At 41.7% G+C, this 20,807-nt stretch overlaps 1 protein-coding gene across 1 annotated transcript; it reads right to left on the bottom strand.

Moving 5' to 3' along the window:
• Positions 1-19,408: 19,408 nt before the first annotated feature.
• On the bottom strand, positions 19,409-19,966 carry LOC147427419 (uncharacterized). Its single transcript, XM_086497424.1, has one exon. It carries the CDS (start codon positions 19,964-19,966, stop codon positions 19,409-19,411), a length of 558 nt encoding a protein of 185 aa, XP_086353550.1.
• Between the last annotated feature and the right edge of the window lie 841 nt (positions 19,967-20,807).

Here is a 20,807-nt window from a genome sequence, read left to right as displayed (position 1 = left end):
ATGGCATCAAGAAGCTTTTGCATGAGTTTGAGAAGATACAGTTTAAGCATGTTCCTCGTGAGCAGAATAAAGAAGCTGATGAGTTGGCTAGGGAAAAGTTGGATGCCTTGGTAGCTCCTTTATAGGTCAAGGAAGCCTTGTATGCAGGAAGGGAATCATTGCAAGATGTAGAAGTATTTCTTGGTAAACGGAAATGTCCAGAGGGCATGTCAAAGGTTCGGTGTAAGAGAATAGTTGCAAAAGCAAGAAACTACACATTGGTAGGTGAGGATCTCATGCTTTATGTGGCAAGGATAGCATTTTGAGAAAAGTGTCGTACAAAGAAGAGATAGGCTTGATTTTGGAGCACTACCATGAATAAACAGGCATCAAGGCAAGGATCAGGTTGTCTTTCGTGTTTTAAGAGCAGGTTACTGTTGGCCCTCTATGATGAGAGATGCTTATTTTTGGTGCAAGTCATGCCATGAATGCCAAGTGTTTGCAAATCGAAAGCTTTTAGCTGAGCCTCAAAAATCTATAATGTCTTTTGATGCATTTGCAAAATGGGGAGTAGATGTTGTAGGTCCAATGCCAAGGACGAACAATGGTAAAAGGTATATCCTTGTCGCTGTGGACTATTTGACAAAATGGGTGGAGGCAAGAGCAGTACAAGATGTAACAGCAGGAAGAGTGGCCTCTTTTTTATATGAACAGGTGTGTTGCAGGTTTGGAGCTCTTATGGTTATTATTTTTTATCGTGGACCAGGATTTAGGGGAAAACTTGTTGCTGCTCTCATGGAGAAATTGAAAATTCAGCATAGGCATTCTTCTCCTTACTACCCACAATGCAATGGGTTGGTTGAGAACTGCAATGGTCAAATTGTGAAGATTCTATCAAAGTATGCTAGAGAGCATCCTAAAGAGTGGGACTTGGACTTGGAAAAGTGTTTGTGGGCTTATAGAACTGCGTATAGAGTGTCAACACAGTTTACACCATATGAGCTTGTTTATGGAAAGGGAGCTCTTATGCCCATACGAGTGCAGTTGGATGCCTTGAAGTTGTTGTACAGAATGCAAGGTGAGCATAATGACAAGCTGCAAGAAATAATTCTTTCTCTAGAGTTGTTGCGAATGAATAGAGAGAAAGCCAGTGATTATTATCTTCAACAAGCACAGACAAGATGGAGAAAATGAATAAGAGGCTGCCAGAGAAAGAGATCAAAGAAGGAGATTTGGTGATGAAGTATGATTCTCGCTTGGATTTTCCTTTTCAGAAGAAATTGAGGGACAAATGGTTGGGTCCATACAGAGTGAAGCATGTATTTTCTAATGGCACCTATGATTTGGAAAAATTGTCTGGTGAACGTTTGCGCTACAGAATAAATGGTTATAGATTGAAGAAATATTTTGCGAGGGATATGGTTCCAGATGCAAATAGTCTCTTGGTTGAGCATAAATGCTCTACCTAGAGGGTGGGCAATGATGATAGACCGCTTTTGGCGTGTACAAAGTAGCGTTTATATGCATGGTCATATGTACAAAAATATGTAAATACATGCATTTGGGAGCTTTGCAAAGTGGTTTCAAGTTCGAAAAAAGGTGCAACGTGTGCACATTGTAAATATGCGTGCTTGCGTGTCGGCAGTTGAGCATACGTACCTGCCTAGATAGAGTATCTCGGCCTTGGATATGGTTCTAGGTGGCTTATTTTCGCTCTAAATAATGTGTTTGAGCTTTCTAGAATGTAAATAATGCAAGTGACAAGTGTCGGTACTCTCATCCTGCTCGAGAAGTTTGACACATGCGGTAGTTGTCTATTTGCAGCGCCTGATCTGCGGTGATACGTGCCCTAGAAGTGGTCAAAAATGGAATGTGGGGATGTGGAAATGTGCTTTGGGTATCAAGGATCAAGCTTGCAAAATTTGGTGAATTTTGGAGTCCGCTTGGGGTTTTTCCTGCGAAAAATGCCCGCTAGGGGTCACAAACTGGCCAAAACTGGGCCAAAAAGGGTCAAAAAATGGTCAAAAAAGGTGTGAAATGGCTTCAAATTGCCACATCACTCACGGTGGCGTGAGTGTTCCAGCTGAGGGAGGACTTTTAAAGAGTAATATCAACATTTTCACCCCTTTGTGTGTGGGAGGAAGCAGGGTTCCTAAAGGTAGTCTAGTGCAGTCCCGTTGCGTTCTCGTCCTGTTTTCGAGTGTATGGAGGAGTGAATGAGAGCTTTCTCTCTTCAATTTTGCACTTGGGAGAGTCTATGGAAGTTCTGAGGTTTCCATGGATGTGTGTGTGCAAGGAATTGAGGGAAGAAGGTGCGGCTTTCTGCAAGACTATGTGACCCTATATCGGTGCCATTAGGGTTGGCGCTACTCCAAAGAGTCCAACAGAGTGGAGTTTGGTGAAGCTTTTTCAATGGTTTGAGAGTGGCCTTTTGTGGCTGGAGTTTTTGGTTTTTATTGTATGTTTTGGTCACCATCAAGCGTGGTTTCAAGTGTTGATCACCTCGACTCACCTTGTAGTGTTTGCGGGCAGGCAAGGGCTTGTAGGTCGAGGCGTTTGGGGTTTGAATTGAGCTTGTGGGTAGAGTTTTTAGGGAGATTTTGAGTGGTAGTGAGTGAGGTGAGGAATTCAAGTAAATTCCTTGTGTTGTGTTGAGTTGTCTGGGTGTGTGAGTGTGCGCACGACATCTTTTGCTCCATCAACGTGTTACGCATATTCTCAGCAATAGATCGGCCAATAGCTTGAGCAAATGTTGCCAAGTCACCTAAGTGAGCAGGCACCGTGGGTGGAGGCGCTCCAAAGACTACATGTGGAGTAGGTATTAGCATCGGGCTTGGCACATAGGAAGCCCTTGGGTTCCACGTTGGGTACGATGTTGTGCCATGTGGTGGGCCAAAGTTCATATGTGTGGCCCTAGGCATAGCAGACGTTGGATGTGACATGCTAATGCTAGCCGATATAGTCCCATGGAAATAAGAACTTGGGTATTGTGGTTGTGGAGCATAGGTAATTGATACAATGGGAGGAGTAGAGACTACATGAGTACGAGGACCCATGGGTGCATACGATTGGTACACACTTGTAGGTACTGTTGCAGGCATTGAGCTACCATGTAGTGGTGCTTTACTAACAAATGAGGTCCATGGCGTGTTTCTTGGCATGCCCATCATTGGGGTAGGCATGGTAGCCGTGGTGTCATCAAGAGAAAGATGAGCTAGACTTGGAAAGGTAAAGGTATCACTTGTGGGCTCAGATTGCACTGACACCCCTGGAGAAACAACATAGGGAGGATCCATCGGACTTACCGAGGGAGTCTCCATTTGCGATAAGGTCGGTTGTTTAGCCTTTCCTGTATCTAAGAATCTCATGAGACCCGTTGAACGCATGTTGATCCCCTTGTTCTGTCTCTCTAACTCAATGACCCTATGGATGACCTCACAAACTCTTTGTTGTTGATCCTCCACACTAGTAGCACCCATTGTGGATTGTAGGACATCTAACCAACCCACGTGATAGGTGTGACCTGTGTATAGGTCGGTCAGAGTCTCTGTTTTTAATTCGTACTCCCAGTTTAATTAAGAACACTCCATCTAGGATTGAGGTGCTAGGGGTGTCCTTTGAGGTAGATGCAATGTTTCTTTCTCGGGGTTGGCCCTTAGCGGTTGCTAAGTCAGGGGCACTCGATTGCTCTCTTAGCAAGGATATTGACATGGGGGCTTTCGCTTTTAACTCTCTTCATTGCTCCGCCTTACGTAAGCTCTCGACTTCCTTTTCCCTCGCTGCAAGGATATATCGCTCAACCTCTTGCACTTCAGCAAGGCTTCTACCATCGGGTAATACGACCTCAGAGGGAAATAACTCTAAAGAGTCAAGAGGAGCAATGAATGAAGTATTCACGTGCACATTCTCTAAGGGTATAGGGTCTACGTTTGTCACGAATGGAGAATTAACTTCCCCACCCCCCTCATTTACATCATTAGCTCTATGTTCGAAGCGAGTGGCTCTACTAAAGGCGGCTAAACACGCTCGGCCCGGACGGCGGGCCCATGGCATGCATGTCTTGGCTTGAGCTATCGGGATTAGGCATTGGGAAACCCTCCATGACGTCGTAGTCAGAGGAAGAGTCACTAGCCGCTATGTTCGGGTCTTGGTTTGTACTGCCTTTGACACCCTACAAGCGTCGGCCAATAACCTCGAAGGTTAACCGCTTACTTTTTTAAGCGTTCGTTCACTCGTGTTTTTTACGTTTTAAATGTTTTTTTAATGTTTGATTTTTTTTTATTAAAGTGTGTGATAGCTCAAAACGAGCGTATCACTTAGAGGGTCACCGTGTGCTTTACAACACAATTTTCGGGCATGTGAAGTTCCGTTGGTCCTCAAAAAATCGAATTTTAGCTACGTGTGAAGCTAAAATTCGTAATTTTAAAAGGCGAGTGAGCCCTAAGCCTGAGCGTGAGCTTGGGCTTGGGTCTGGGAGATATTCTCGATCCCGGTCCTACCTTTTAAAAATAAAAAATAAAAAAATAATTTTTATTTATTTATTTTTATTTCTTAAGGATAAGGTCGTTGCGGCTTGCGCCAGAGCACACACAAACTCTATCTACCTACTTCTAACTAATACACCTACTGTTACACATTAACACGCTCTATTAACTCTCACAGATCTACTTCCTACTTACTGTACACAGAAAACTAACAACCTTAGTACACAGAGAATAAACACGGTACCTTTGAAAACTCCATTAACAAAGAAAACTAACAACCTTAATACAAGAGAATAAACAAAGTACCTTTGAAAACTCCATTAACAAAAAAAACACACAGTATAACACCAAATCCCTCTTCTCAACACACACACCCTCCTTCCTTACCTTTCCTACAATAGAAATTGCACCACAAAAGAAGCACAGAGTGCCATTCAAGCTTAGTGTATGGCAACCCCCAGCAGCGGCGCCAAAAATGTGCGCGTATGTTGCACGTGTCAATGCAAGGAACTTGCCGAATATACACCGCGTGCGAGCCACAAATGGCTCCAAGCACACAACAAGCCTAAACTAGTAAGCTCAAAGATGATGATGGTGTGTCACTCACCGCTCTACGCTTGCTTCATGGAGGATTCCTTGCCGCGAAGAAGTGGAAAACGCCGCTACGCCGCGCTCAACCGCCTCGCCGTCGTCGTGCCGCCGCAATGCTCAATCTCTCTCTCTCTCTCTCTCTCTCTCTCTCTCTCTCTCTCTCTCTCTCTCTCTCTCTCTCGCATACACACACACACAAGGAGATGAATAAGAAGAAGATGGAGATGGAGCAAGAGCACTCTTCAATTGCACAAATGAGAGAATAAGTGAATTTTAGGTTTAGTTGACTTTTATATGAGCTCAGCCCATTCACACTTGGGCGCCCATGCTTAGCCAACTAAACCCTTGAATGTTCCAATTAGAGTGCGCCTCTCATCGGCGATCAATCTTACCCTTTTCCTATTGGACCGACAAGCCCCGTACCTGACTCTACCAAGTAAATAATACAACATCCGTCGTAGGTGATATGGTGTCTGTGAGCCGTGAGGGTTAACAGCACATTTGCTCGATATTGTTGCCTCTTATATCTCTTACTCTTCTTGTCTAATTTTTTATTACGACCGATCTCTAGTGAAGAGTCACTAGATGAATCGCTACTTGTGTCTTCTGCTCCCTTGGATAGATTGTCATCTAGGGTACCACTAGACCCTGAATGGTTTTTCCCCACATTTTCACTACGATTTAACTCAGATTCTTCGTCCTCATGGTCAATTTCAATTGATGATTCTGACCCCAAATCGTGTGGGTATAGTCTTGTGAGACGCTACTGGTTCCAATGCCAGTCATACCTTCATCTTGTAGGTCATCAAAAGCTATATGCATTGCTTCTAGCATATTTAAGGGTACGAGTGTTGGAATTTCATCCCCCTCAAGTGTTACCCAGGTCATCCCCCTGTTTCCCCAAGTGTCTATGGTTGCAGCTAGATGGACCCAATCCACATTGTCCGACTCAGTCATCCCAGGTAGTACATCCAATAAGGAGAATCTTCCCCAACATCAGTGTCCGCTTTACACGTGTAACAATACTGCAATGGGGCTGAGTGAACTGTGGTGTCAAATCTATGATCAATTATAAACCTGTTTCCTAGAGGATGTTCTCGACCAGTTACAAGATCCACTCGAATGACAGAATCTTGGAACTGCAAGTAGACATGGTTTTTATACCAGTCATGCACCATTTTTGTTTCCCTCATGAAAGGACGTCCCAAGATCATCTCAGATGCCATAGTGTGCTTGGAGAATTTCATAACAATGAAGGTAATTCTTATTTTATGTCCAAAGACCTTGATCTTGACATCTTCTAGCATCCCAATAGGTTTAACAATAGACCCATTGGCCATCTTTACTACTATGGTTGTGGTCGCAAGGTGAGGTCTTCCCATAGTTTGCCAACAAATTTTAGTCACAATGCTAACCCAACACCACCATCAAGGATTCCCTTCACAGTTAATCCCTTGGTAGTGATTGGTATGGATGCATTGGATTCATCTTCCTCAACGTATTGTCCCAACTTGTTAACAGGTATTTCTACAATAGGGTTCTCATCTAAGTTGGGTTGTGGATCTAAGTGTTCCTCCTCTATTGGCATCTCCCTAACTCCATCCATCTGTGCAAATTGTGGTAGCCCGACCTTTAGTTCTCCATTGAGGAAAGCTCGAAGAGCTAAGAATAGCTCAGGGTCTCCATATAGTTTGGACATGATGGTGGTTCTAACTTCTAAAGCCATGAAGTCCATCAATTTTTCAATATTTAACGGCACCTTTTGGGCTTCAGTCCCTTGACATAAGGAAGATGGGATCTCCATTTCTTTGATAGGGCCAGGTAGTCCTTTTGTAAACATTCTTTCCAACAAGAACTGAGAACGCCCACTTTCCCATGACTTTAAGTCACTTTCTTCTTGGATGACACTAAGTATGGCTAGGGGTCTATGGACTTGAGGTTGTTGTTGCGTAGAAAACACTGTGTCTGTACTATGGATCTGCCTAGGTGCTGGCTCTAGATCCCTTTGGGTATCTTCTACCAAACTCCTTAATTGCTTGACCCGCTCGATCTTCTCTGTAAGGTTTGGATAAGTTCCTATCTTCTTCTTGGATCCTGGCCATTGTGGCTCATGAAGATCTTCCTTGTTGGTTTCCTCCCTAGTGGTCGTTTTGGTCTCCATGGTTTCACCTGAATCAGAATCCTCTTAGTGTCGTTCATATATACGGGGTCGTCATTAGTCCTTATGCTGTTCTTTGAACTGTGTCTGACTTTGCTGCTTTTTGCAATCTCTTCGTTCGTGTTTTCTTATTCTTCTAAGATTGGGCAATTGATGCCGTATCTCTTTCTTCAAGAATATAATTTTGTTTTTGGAGCATCGATCGTGTGAGTACGTTTATTGGTACCACAGGTGTACTTTGTGATGGCTCCTTGGTAACCTCAATCAAGTTTAATGGCATGATCTTCAACGCATTTGGATTATTTGGACATTGGGCAATCAAATGATCTATACCACATCGATTACACATGAGTATCAGCATTGTAGACGTGATCGCTTGATTAGTTTGCATTAGTGTGGCGTTTTTTTGTAGCCTAATAGGACACTCGGCCACACGATGTGGGCCTCCACACTCATAGAATTGAAGATGTGGTCTCTTAGCAATGTAATTGATATTTTGGCCTCTTGCAGCAAGAGTAGCTACCTGATAGACAGGTTTGACTTGTCCCCGATAGTCCTCCATGTAGTATTGTGGAGTTTCTTCAAGCACATCCATCCCATAGGCCATATTAGGGTCTATATATTCCTCACAGCCTTCCAAACAAGCAATAGATGACTCACAACCCACTTGAACAGACATGATTTTCGGATGTGGTGGTTGCGGTCTTAGCACTAGGGGTGGTAAGGGTGTTGTTTGAACAACATTTTGGGCCCTAGGGACCATGTGTTGTGACGTTTGTTCAAGAGGTGGAGCCGGCATCAATGCAGGCACTCGAGGTGTTTCTGTCCATGCTAAGGTTGGTCTATTGGCCAGGTCTATTGGCCATCGCGTGCTTAAATACTATGCAATCCGTAGCTTGATGACCATACCTCCCACATGCATTGCAATTCCCATTAATTTTACCCTAAAACTAGGGCATTCACTAGTACTATGCGGAGTATAGCATACTGAGCACCATTGTTGCTCCCTTCTTGGATACATATGATTGTTTTGCGGAGCATGATTGTCTGTAAGACCCTCTTGAATAGCCTTGGTGAGATCTGCTAAAGTCATCTCATATATCTTTGGCTCCTTAGCAATAGGCTTTAGGGTCATTGGCTGATGCACCGATGCTTGCGAGCTAGTAGACTTAGGTTCAACAAACACTCTTTCTCCTTGAATCATTAAATTATCCTCCAATTGGATCGCAGTGGTGGTGGCTGCTTCCCAAGTGGTGATACCTTTAATGAAAAATTAAAAAAATATAAGTATATTATGGCCCATTTGTGCGTAAATATTTCATTGTATATAGGGTCTAAATAAAAGGATTTTTCATAATTATTTTGGTATTTATTTAAATATTTCTACCTATGGTGTGTTATTTATGCTATGTACATTGACTCACCATTACCATATTTTTTCTTACCATTTTGCATACTCTTTATTCCATATAAAAATAATTTCATGCAAGCTTCTCTTATTTTTGGTGTAACTCCATCCCAACAAAAATCCAAAAAAACTAGTTCTATTTATGTGTATATTTTTTTCACTATTGTGATTTTTTCCTTCCTACATCTATTCTCTATTACTCTCATAAATTAGACCACCAAAAATATTCATCTTTTTATGGTAGACTTATAATGAGAGAGATTTATTTTGACCCCTTTATATTTTTTCCACCTATATTATTTATATTTGACATGTAGATATTTTTTTTAGACCGCTCAATATTTGATTTTCTTAGTTGTACTATTCACTTATATCATGATCTCAACAATATCTTCAATTATAGACCTACCAAATAAGGTCAAGGGTATGTGGCATATATGCATGCACTATGGGGGGCTCACTCTTGGAGGTATTCAAAAGAATTATCCAAAGGAGGACCCCACAAGGTCTTTGTGCAATGGAAAAAAACAGTCGGTTTTGCTGAATTTTTAAAGATCACTTGCTCTCTGAATTTGAAAAGGTGATACAAACAAAAGTTGTAGCTCATGGGCTGAACTTTTACCTCAAATTTTTTCATATGTTTTTGAGCTACGAGCTGTGAGCTATGATTTTATTGGTGGACCCCAGTTTGCCCATGCTATGCAGCCACACTCCCTCTTCCACTTTATCATTTTCCTCTCCTACACACACTTCCATTCCAAAATTGACCACCTAGTTTCATTTTTCTTCATCCATATTACCCATATCTATAAAAAAAAACCACAAAATTCAGTCTCTTTTCTTGAAAGACAGCATCATGGTGATTGATTACTCATGTTCACTTACCTTGGCTCCCAAGGAAGGTCAAGAGTGGAGAAAAAATGTACTGTCAAGCTAGTGGACCGTCAACAAGCGTCAAAATTGACCCTACTCAAGACACTTGGAGCATCAACATTGTAAGAAATCCATATTTTCTTACCTATTAAGAGTTTTTTCTTCCTTATTTGTATCCTACATGGATACTCCCATTGTAAATATCCAATTCCATTTGTAAATCAATAAAAATACTAACTCTACTAATCTACTAACACTAACCTAGTATGAAAAGTCCTATTACCTCCACTTCTCTCCTCTCTCTTTTCTTCATCTATCCCCACCAACTTCTTGACAATTCCAAGAAAAAGAAATTAGATAAGTGCTGAAAATCTAACCCAACCATGGTTAGAGGAGTAACCCTAGCCCTCAAAATTGCTATAAAAGGAGGGTGTAGCTAGCACAAAAAGGGGGGAGCCATAAGCAAGAGCAGTATGCTATAGCTTGAGAAGCCAAGCTCAACCTCTCTAGAAGGAGCTCTTGAGTGGAAGCTCATTGTCTTATGCATATGCATGTGTTGTATTAGGGATGATTAGCAAGGGAACTCTATGCCATTGTAAGAGAGAGTGATCATTCAATTGAGAGTAGGAAATCTATCATTTCTCCTACTAGTGTAAGCCCAACATTTGTTGAATCAAGGAGGGTGGATTTGGATTAAGCTTGGATACTTTGTCTCTCTTCCAACGTGAAGTAATGGACAACAATGATGTGTAAGTGTCTTGGTGTTTTTTTTTTAAGTTCTTGATAGCTTGTCTCTGGGTGTTGTCATCAATTTAGCTATAAATCCCACATACTATAAGAGGGCGACAAGGTGGAGAGGACTCCCCTGGCCTTAAGACAGTGATTGGGGTGGCTTTTCTTGTGATGTGTTGTGGTGTAATTTACTCAAGCTATGTTGAACGAATACTAATCTCACTTTGATTGGTCATGACAGATTTGCAAGAAGGTATTAATGCAACAAGCACCCCCTCCCCCTTCTCTCTCTTTCTTACATATAAAATTGTGTTTGCTTGATCATTGTCGATACATTTCAAAGCAGCCCGAGCACTCTCTCTCTCTCTCTCTCTCTCTCTCTCTCTCTCTCTCTCTCTCTCTCTCTCTCTCTCTCTCTTTACGCGTCCTAGTTCGCATCCAAAACTAGGTGGTGTCCCAAAATTGTGTAGGGTTAGGGTGTGTGTTTGTTGTTTTTTTTCCAATCCCAACCCAATTGAGCAGCATGGGAGCCTAGAAGTGTGCTTAGAGGCCACTCTTCTTGTTGCCCGCCCCGGACCGCCTCACTATCAAGCAATTGATTATTATTGAAGCGCTCATTTGGATTACAACGAGAATTCAAATGCTTCAAGCGACTAATAAAGTCTCTCACCGAATCTCCTTCCTCTCATTGGGCTTTCTGGAGCTGAGAGGCTACACCCCAAAGCACTCCCTCCCGTATGTATTGTTTCAAGAACAGTCTCCTAAGAGTAGGGTAAATCGTTTTTCCTTCCACCCTTAGGGTTCTATACCAATCCCCCGCCTTTCCACTTACGGTTAGGCTTAAAGCATTACTCTTATGCAGGTCATTGTGTTCTCCTAGAGAATATGCTTTAAGGTTAGGCTTAAAGCATTACTCTTATGCAGGTCATTGTGTTCTCCTAGAGAATTGCATATTTGTTCAAACACTTGGATATGCTTTCTCACATACCCGTCTCCACTAAATTTTTGTGTGAGCTTGGCTATTTGTACTGCCTTACTTCTAGGTTCTCTATCAGGCATGTTACGCATATTCTCAGCAATAGATCGATCGATAGCTTGATCAAACATTGCCAAGTCACCTAAGTGAGCAGCCCATGGGTGAAGGCGCTCCAGAGACTACATGTGGAGTAGGTATTGGCATTAGGCTTGGCGCATAGGAAGCCCTTGCATTCCACGTTTGGTACGGTGTTGTGCCATGTGGTGGCCCAAAGTTCATATTTGTGGCCCTAGGCATAACAGACGTCGGATGTGACATGCTAATGCTAGCCGGTATGGTCCCATTGAAATAAGAGCTTGGGTGTTGTGGTTCTAGAGTATAGGTTTTTGAAACAATGGGAGGGGTGGGAACTACATGAGTACAAGGGCCCATAGGTGTATACGATTGGTACACATTTGTAGGTAGTGTTGTAGGCATTGAGCTACCATGTAACGGTGTTGTACTAACAAATGAGGTCCATGGCATGTTTCTCGGCATGCCCAGCATTAGGGTTGCAATGGTAGTTGTGGTGTCATCAAGGGAAAGATGAGCTAGACTTGGAAAGGTAAAGCTATCACTTGTGGGCTCAGATTGCACCGAGACCCCTGGCAAAAAAACGTATGGAGGATCCATCAAACTTACTGAGGGAGCCTCCATTTGCAATAAGGTTGGTTGTTTAGCCTTCCCTATATCAAGAATCTCATGAGACCCATTGAAGGCATGTGGATCCCCTTGTTCTGTCTCTCTAGCTCAATAACCCTATGGATGACCTCACAAACTCTTTGTTGTGTATCCTCCACACTAGTAGCACCCGTTGTGGATTGTAGGACATCTAACCAACCCATGTGATAGGTGTGACCTGTGTATAGGTCGATTAGAGTTTTTTTTTGTAGTTCGTACTCCCAGTTCTCATTTAAGAACGCTCCATCTAGGATTGAGGTGCTAGGGGTGTCCTTTGAACTTGATGCAGTGTGGCTCTCTATGGGTTGACCCTTAGTGGTCGCTAATTCATGAGCACTCAATTACTCTCCTGGCGAGGATATTGACATAGGGGCTTTTGCTTTTAACTCTCTTCATTGCTCCACCCTACATAAGCTCTCGATTTCCTTTTCCCTAGCCGCAATGATATACCGCTCAACTTCTTGTACTTCGGCAAGGCTTCTACCATCAAGTAATATAAGGAGGGGAATAGCTCTGAAGAGTCAGGGGGTGCAGTGAATGGAGTATTCACGTGCACACTCTCTAAGAGCATGGGGTCTACGTTGGTCATGAATGACAAATTTACTTCCCCACCCCCGTCATTTACATCGTTAGCTCCGTGTTTGAAGCGAGTGGCTCTACTAAAGGTTTCCTTTAAGCGGCTAAGCACGCTTAGCCCAGACCGTGGGCCCATGGCATGCATGTCTTGGCTTGAGCTATCAGGATTAGGCATTGGGTAACCCTCCATGACGTCGTAGTTAGAGGAAGAGTCACTGAACGCAATATACGGGTCCTGAGTGGTACTTCCTTGGGTTCCCGCTGAGGGCCTAGAGCCTAAGGCAGAGGAACAATGAGTGCCCGTGTAAACGAAGACACTCTCGATGTGCTCGTCTTCTAGCACACAACTAGAGCGTAGGTGCATGTGGCCTCAACACTCTAGAGGTGTTGGTGAGTGCCCGTGAAAGCCGCTCACCTAGTTTTTTAGGTGTTTACAACCCAGATTTTTGTATTTTTGTTCCCTGTTTTTAAGCGAGCCACATAATATGGCGTACAATAGCTCAAAACGAGCGTCTTGGCTAGAGGGATGTGTCGTGCTTTACAGCCCTTAATTCAATTATGTATAGCCCTCGAAATCCTAAAACTAGTCTTTTCTTAGGTGGGGAGAGAACTAGAATTAGTAAATCCAAAGGGTGAGTGTGAAGGGGATGGTGGAGGATTTGAGGAACTTGTCCCACATGCCCTCATTCCTTACTGTGGGGGTAGGTTATATATATAAGAGTGAGTCTAGTTTATATCATAAAACTGAGAACTGAGGCCTGGGCCTGGGCTTGGGGAATGATCACGATCCCGCATACTCACGTCTCACGCTTAAATTTTTTTTATTTTTTTTTCGAGCAATCGTCGCACGCGTGGTTTCAGTGGCTTTTTTAGGCCACACACACATTACACCTTTACCTACTCTCCTAACTAACCTAACCTTATCTCCTCTACAGCTAACTACTATGCTAACTAAGCTTAACTACTTTGCTAATTGTTTACTCATTCACTAGCTAACACACTAACTACTAGCTGTGCAAATAAAAAAACGGTGTAAAAGTAGACATTGGCAAAAAACACTCATTCACTACTAGCACACTAACTACTAACTGTGCAAAAGATTGTGTGCAAGCAGACATTGGCAGAAAACAGAGATTATGCAGAAAATAAAAACTTGCAAAAAACAACCTCTTCTTCTTCCTCTTCCTTCCTAACACAAACACTCATAGAAGAAGCACAGAGTGCCTCTTGAGCTTAGTGCAGGGCGATTCCCCAGCAACGGCACCAAAAATGTGGGCTTCTGCCGCACGTATCGAAGCAAGGGACTTGCCTAACACTGTGTGCGAGCCACAGATGGCTCCAAGCATGAAACTAGCCTAAACTAGTAAGCTCAAAGATGACAGGTGTGTCACTCACCGCTCTATGCTTGCTGTCGTGGAGAATTCCTTGCCGCAAAGAAGAGAGAGTCGCCACTACACTACGCTCAACCGCCTCGCTGCCGTCGTGCCGCTGCTATGCTCGATCTCTCTCTCTCTCTCTCTCTCTCTCTCTCTCAAACACACACACCCTAGTACACAAAGGAGACAGAGCAGGAGATAGAGCAAGAGCACTTTTCTTGCATTGCACAAATGAGAGAGTGAGGTATTTTAGGTTTAGATTGACTTTTATATGGGCTTGCCCATTCACATTTGGGCGCCCACACTTAGCCAAACAATCTTACCCAAACATTATAGGTTCCAGTTTTAAAGTGCGCCTCTCATCGGCGATCACTCTTCACCATTCCTACCTGACCGACAAGCCCGGCCCATGGCTACATAAAAGGTGGTTGCTTGGTGGTAACACAAGGCTGCGATCAATTATACACAATCACGTAAAACCATTTGGTGGTCTGGATGTCATCTTTTGCGGTGACTTATGTCAAGCAAGCCCGGTTTGAGACCGTTGGATATTTAGCGACCCACAAGATACTCTGCAGGGCTGCTCTCGCCTTCGTTTTGGCACACCCATATAAAATGCCACGAGCTCACAAGAACAATGCATCAATCAGACAATGACTTCATTGCTATTCTCAATAGAGTGCTCAAAAAAACTTGTAATGCCAAACAATCCGCAAGACACTGCAGGCTTGGCCTCAACTTTGGATCTTAAAGCAGGAATGATTGTTGAGATTTGTGGTGGGAATATTGATATTTCCAATGGTCTTATGAATGGTGCGAATGGAATTCTAAAACTTGTAGAAAGCAAAGATGCCCAACACATTAATATGATTCCCATTAACCCCCAATGGACACCAATTTTTCAAACAACAAAAGAATTTCAGGTTGGAAAAAATGCATTGAACACTATGTCTCAAACCCAATTTCCAATCCAGGCAGCAAATGGATGCACTATCCATAGATCACAAGGCTTGACAATGAGCATAGTAGCCTTTGATCCAACGTTAATAAACTCACATGGATTAGTCTACACAGCTCTTTCCCGCATCAAAGATCCATCAAACCTCCACATTCTCAATCCAATCCAACCATCTCAAATCAAACTCAACAAGATTGTGCTTGATGAGCTTGATCGCCTTAGCAATGAAGCCAAATGGAAATATTTGACAAAAGTTCTATTCGCATACAAATGCCCACATCATATCATTCAATCATTGAACATAGTTTCTAGTCACAAATATCTCAATCATATCAAAGAGGATCCAAACTTTGCAAGTTCTGACATTTTGTGCCTTAAAGAAACAAAGCAAAGAAATCCTTCCACTGATCTTGCACCAGAGTTTAATCATGTCCCTCACCACAACAAAATTGATGTTTCAATCTACTACAAGACTGGCATAAAGCTGCACTCTGCAAACACACTGCTAGCTCTAGGAATAGAAATCATTGAAGTTACCTTAGCTATCCATGAGCACCTCGATTGGGAAATCATATGCATTTACAAATCTCCAAAAAACTCTTTAGCCTCGTTGGTGTCACAGCTCCATACCTTGATGCGACAATCCCATCCTGGACGAATAAGTGTCATCATGGGAGACTTTAATGTAGACAATGAGCCCACAAACAACCAATATCATTGCTTGGAAGAAGAGCTCCAGTCACATGGCTACACACAACAAATTCATGATGTAACCACTGTGTACAACTCAAAACTCGATCATGTTTGGATTAAAAATCCCCCTGCGTCGTTCATAGTGGGCACACGGTTTTGCTTTTGGTCAGATCATTCGTCCACACATCTTATGATTCCTAAATGATTCTAATCACTCCCCTCCCTCCCCCCTCTCTTCCTTCCTCCCTTCACCTCTCCCTTCCCTCATCCTCACCACAAACGGAAACCAGGCCAAAGAACCCCTCCATTGGTTCACTCAAAGAAGGCTGTACAAAGCATCTAATCTAAAAAAGAGGAAGGGTTAGATTTAAAATACAAAAGTGAAGGGTAAGATTGTTGCCTTCGGGAAACATGTCAACTCTAATGAGTGGGCAAGGCTGTTACCATTATGTCGGTCTCTCTTAGGTGAAAAGGTGGTCTTATCACTTACACTCGGGTGGCTCCTCCATCATCCGATGTAAGGTTGACCTAGGGAAGTTTTCATGGCTCGGCTTGAGCATGGCGAGAACTTGTTTTTTTTTTTTTTTGCTATGTTAATATAATTCACTCACAATTGTGAATTTTGCAAAAATAACAAGTGAAAGGGTCACGACGGCTTTCAAAAACAATAAGAAAGTGATAAATTTTTTAGGTTGAATTAAACTGGTATTAGTGTTTGGGAAAGGATTGCCTCAGCTTAGTCTTGAGACGATTGAAAATCAAGACTAGCTAGCTGCAAACCATGGTAAACAGAAGAAAAACCGATGAAATATGTGAGAAAGTCGTCCAAAAATTCTACAAATCTCAAAATTTCTACTAGTATTTCTAGTTTTCTTCTTTGCGAGGAGGAAACTCGATCAGCGGCCGCTTAATAAAAGAGACTTTCTTGAACGTTAACACTAACTGGAATCAGGCTATAAAATGCAAGAAATGTAAACCCATGTGAAGTTGTGAAATGAAATGTGAAATAAAAAGAACTAATTAATATGTGTGTGTGTGTGTGTGTGTGTATAGAATTTATAGAATTATGCAAGGTGAAGCTTCACTTTAGCATTCACAAAGAAACAATAAAATGCAAAAAAAAACATATGCGTGTGTGTGTAAAATTTACTAAAATTATGCAAGGTGAAGCTTCACTTTAGCATTCTAAAACAATAGAATGCAAGAAAAGTAAAGACATGTTAGGATTGAAATGAAAGGTAAGTCTCCATCATGCACTGAAAACAATGACATTCTCCCTAACCCAACACAACACTAAGGGTTTCTTTTAGAAAGCCAAAAAGAACAAGTGATAAAATCACAAGGCCTGCCTATACAAGAATAAATGAAGAACATGAAAGCGAAATAGAAAACCACAAAGATGGAAATCATATTGATTCATAGAGAAAGTGATTTGCAAAAACAATGACATTCTCCCTAACCCAACACAACACTAAGGGTTTCTTTTAGAAAGCCAAAAAGAACAAGTGATAAAATCACAAGGCCTGCCTATACAAGAATAAATGAAGAACATGAAAGCGAAATAGAAAACCACAAAGATGGAAATCATATTGATTCATAGAGAAAGTGATTTGCAGCTTAAATCATAGAGTGTTGACCACGATGAAGGATTGAAGAGCATCAAAGTGGTATTTTGTTAGGATAAAGGTAGGCATAAAATATGGAAACAGGTTTTTTTTCTTTTCTTTTTTTCAGGCCTTGAAAATTTAAGGTGCATTATATATAGTATATAGTATAGAACTATAGATAGAAGAGGGCCATTAATTGAGCATGGTCTTTTGCATATGTAGGCCACATTGAGAAATATTTGATATTTGTTTTCTCGGCATTGAGTAGTGTTTGTGAAAAGTGTGTCTAAGCTTAACATTCAACCCATTAGAAAATATAAACAACGGCTTGGGAGGAGAGTGAAAAGGAAAATTCTACTTAGATTTGTCAAGTTTGTAAAGTTTCTGCTTAAGAATTGGCTTGAAGGGAGTTGGCCTAGAGATAAAGGCAAGGGGCTTTAAGCGCGCCCGCTATAGTTCAACCCCTGCAACATGCGGGTGTGGGTGCGAGGGTGAAATCCAACAAAACTAGCTGATATTCGCATCAAATTGCCCCCCCCCCCCCCCCCCCCCAAAAAAAAAAAAAAAAAAAAGGCTTGAAGGGATATGTGTATGTTTGGAATAAAGGGGTCACGTCACTCACACACACTCTTTAAGTAGGCCATTGTAACCCACAACACGATATGCCACGGGGTCTTAATGACCCCATGATGGTGGGATCAAGGATGTAGGGCATTTCGGGCGGAGCTTAAGGAAGGGCGACAAGTGACTCATCCCTCTCACATCCACATTTCAAACCCAAGAGCTCACACATGGTATTCCAATGCTTTAATCACGTGCTCGTGTGAGGTTCTTGTCCCCAAAGCCACTTCACTCCCTCATAAAATGAAGTCGGATTCGAAAGGCAAAGAAAAAAGTAAACACGGACAAATCAGAGTCCCACGCCTTAAAATTGACTTCCCACTAGCCAAAGGTAGGGACACCCTGTGTCTATCCATTGAGATTCATATGAAGCTTCCCACAAAGATCTAAGCTTCCCTAAAATTTTCAATTATCGCAAACAATCTAGTTATTAAACACCAAGTAATCTTGCTGATACCATTTAAGCAAAACTAGTCAACGAAACTCATACAATTTAGATATGGAAGATAACCTAATGACGACATACGATTTAGTTATCAAAAATCATCAACACGTGTATTCAAGAATCAATTTTGAGGCTTAAACTTACCTCTCTTTGCAATTTGGTGCAATATCAAAACTAGAATTCCTTGGCTAACACCACTTATCTTCTCATATGTTCTGCAAACCTACACAAAAACACCCAATTAGTGAGTAGCATTATGTGGTCATATTGGTTGTGAATGAAACAAATTGTTGACATGCAATCTTAGATACTTGCAACTAAAAGAGCAAATTGTTTGGATTACCTGTCGTCACATATATTTGGCACTTGAGAGTACCCAAGCTCTTTTATAAGAGAGCAACCTGCGCTTCTATGAGAGAGTAACCTAACAAGTAAAAACTTTTACATCTCAAACAACTACACATTGTCGTAACAAGCTTACAAAAATAAATGTATCTCAAAAGTTCCAAAAAGAAAAGAGCAGCAACCAGAAGTTACTTCATTACACACGATTGTCACCAAACCTGAAATTACCAAAATCTGATAATGTAAAGAGCCTGCTTGGAAAAGAGCACTTTGTTGACTTCATTTAAAAAACGTGAACGAGCACAATACCTCATAAGTCATGAAATACTAAATGCTTGGCTGAAAAATTCCGCTTAGAAATGCACAAAATACCAAACGCACTACCTCTAACATGACTCGAAATTGGTCCTGCATAAAAAACATAATTAAACATAAATCTAGCACAGGCTGCTGATCAATGACAATTTATGCTAAAAACTTGCATTCTCTACAACAAGCTAATACACACCATCTCACTTGATCCATAGCTGCAAAAAGTAAACAATAGCACTAGTTAGAGCTATGCGATCCATAAGATCCAAATCAAAATCCATGAAAATTAGTTTTCAACCAAATAGATCAGTATTGCAATGCAAGCATCAACAAGCCGTCTATGCATCTACTGCTTTTCGACATTTCCTGAGCTCCCAAATTTTATACACAGACATCCAATCAATATCATCTTTCTTTGGACCTATCAAGGAAATACGCATAAGCATCTCAAGTGTATCCACCTTTAGGCATCGACGAGTACAAGTTTTAATAGCATTTTGCTTTGAGAAACCTCTTTCACAAGATACAGATGACACTGGAAGGACAAGATTCAACTACCACAACTTTAGTAAGTTTGGATAAGTACGTTGCCAATGAGCATTAGATGCAAAAAGCTGCCATGCATCCTTCATAGACATCATCTCACATGCATAATACAACGTATCTGTGAAAGACAAAACTTCATCTCTACATCCTTGCGCATCCACAAGGGAGCCTCCCAGCTTCTCCAACAGTCTACTCAACCATTCATTTTCTTTCTTCTCTCGATCCATTGAGGACTTGGAGCACTTAGCATCCTTTGGATAAAATTGTGGAGAAAACATTTTCATAGCAATCAAGAAAAATACATCAGTAAATCGATCATTAACACAATCAATTACTTTATGGAAAAAATTCCTTGCAAGCTGCTTACATGTGTCTACATCACCACCTTCAGGATCAATATAGTTACCTTCTTTATCTTTGCCAGGTATTCTCTCATATACCATAGTATGCACATACTCCACCCCCATTTCATTTACATACATCCACGTCCCATTTGCAGCGTTTGACATAAACTTGTTCAAAATTTTTGTGCCTTTTACAAAATCATCCGCTAAGAACTTTTGCATCAGTGAGGACAAAGTGATCTCAATATATGCACTTATGGAAGCTATGTCAACATCACCTTCCTGAAAATGTTTGCTAAGCACTTTCAAATCATGAAGTACATCAACAAGCAAATGAATGACAAATAGAACCTTGTATATGCATAACTTTTTATACCAAACAGGGCCCCCCTCTTTCCAAAAAGTAAGAACTCGTGGCATCAATGCAACCAATCTCTCCATAACATTTCCACGAGAAAGCCATCTAACATCATGAATATGTAAGACTTCAAGAACATGTAAGTTCATCTCTTTCAAAAGATTCTAAAATCTTGTATGTCATAAATTGGAACCATGAATCCAAGAGTAAACCTTATTCGCAATCTTATCAATATAAGACAAACAAGGAAAACACTTCGATGCATGCTTCTCTATGTGCAACGCAGTGTGTGCTGACAAGATTGTTACCATATACATGTGGTAGTGATGTGTGTGAACACACTAGGACCGCCGGGGCATTTTTTCCCTCTTTAGGAGGTTTTTTCCCCCGTGCATTGTATATACGCCCATCACTCTAGGGCTATCTATCTTTCCATTGCACACTAAGTAACTCTCTCTATTGTGTGCCTTGAGCTTCCTTCGTCTTCTCCAAGCTGTGTGTGTTTCTCTGCAACCCTAATTCCAACAATTGGTATCAGAGCAGGTCACGTCCTCCCGGGCTTAGTCGCCAGCTGCTCCAGCACACGCCTGCTCACTTTCTCTGATTTCAGTGAGCTTTGGCAAGCGTTCGCAGGTCGACAAATATTTTGGGTGGGCTCGAAGAGCTCGGTCTGCTCAGAATTTTGATTTGGGCTCATTTCGGCCT

This window comes from Adiantum capillus-veneris, chromosome 23 (assembly GCF_014529385.1).
Source record: "Adiantum capillus-veneris isolate H3 chromosome 23, ASM1452938v2, whole genome shotgun sequence".
Lineage (NCBI taxonomy): Eukaryota > Viridiplantae > Streptophyta > Polypodiopsida > Polypodiales > Pteridaceae > Adiantum > Adiantum capillus-veneris.
Note: the sequence above shows the minus strand (reverse complement) of the source record. Positions and strands in the feature narration are given on the sequence as shown.

Bases quoted from the DNA above. Each gene is read 5' to 3' on its own strand.
- LOC147427419 (XM_086497424.1), bottom strand. From the start codon at position 19,966: ATGCAAAAGTTCTTAGCGGATGATTTTGTAAAAGGCACAAAAATTTTG.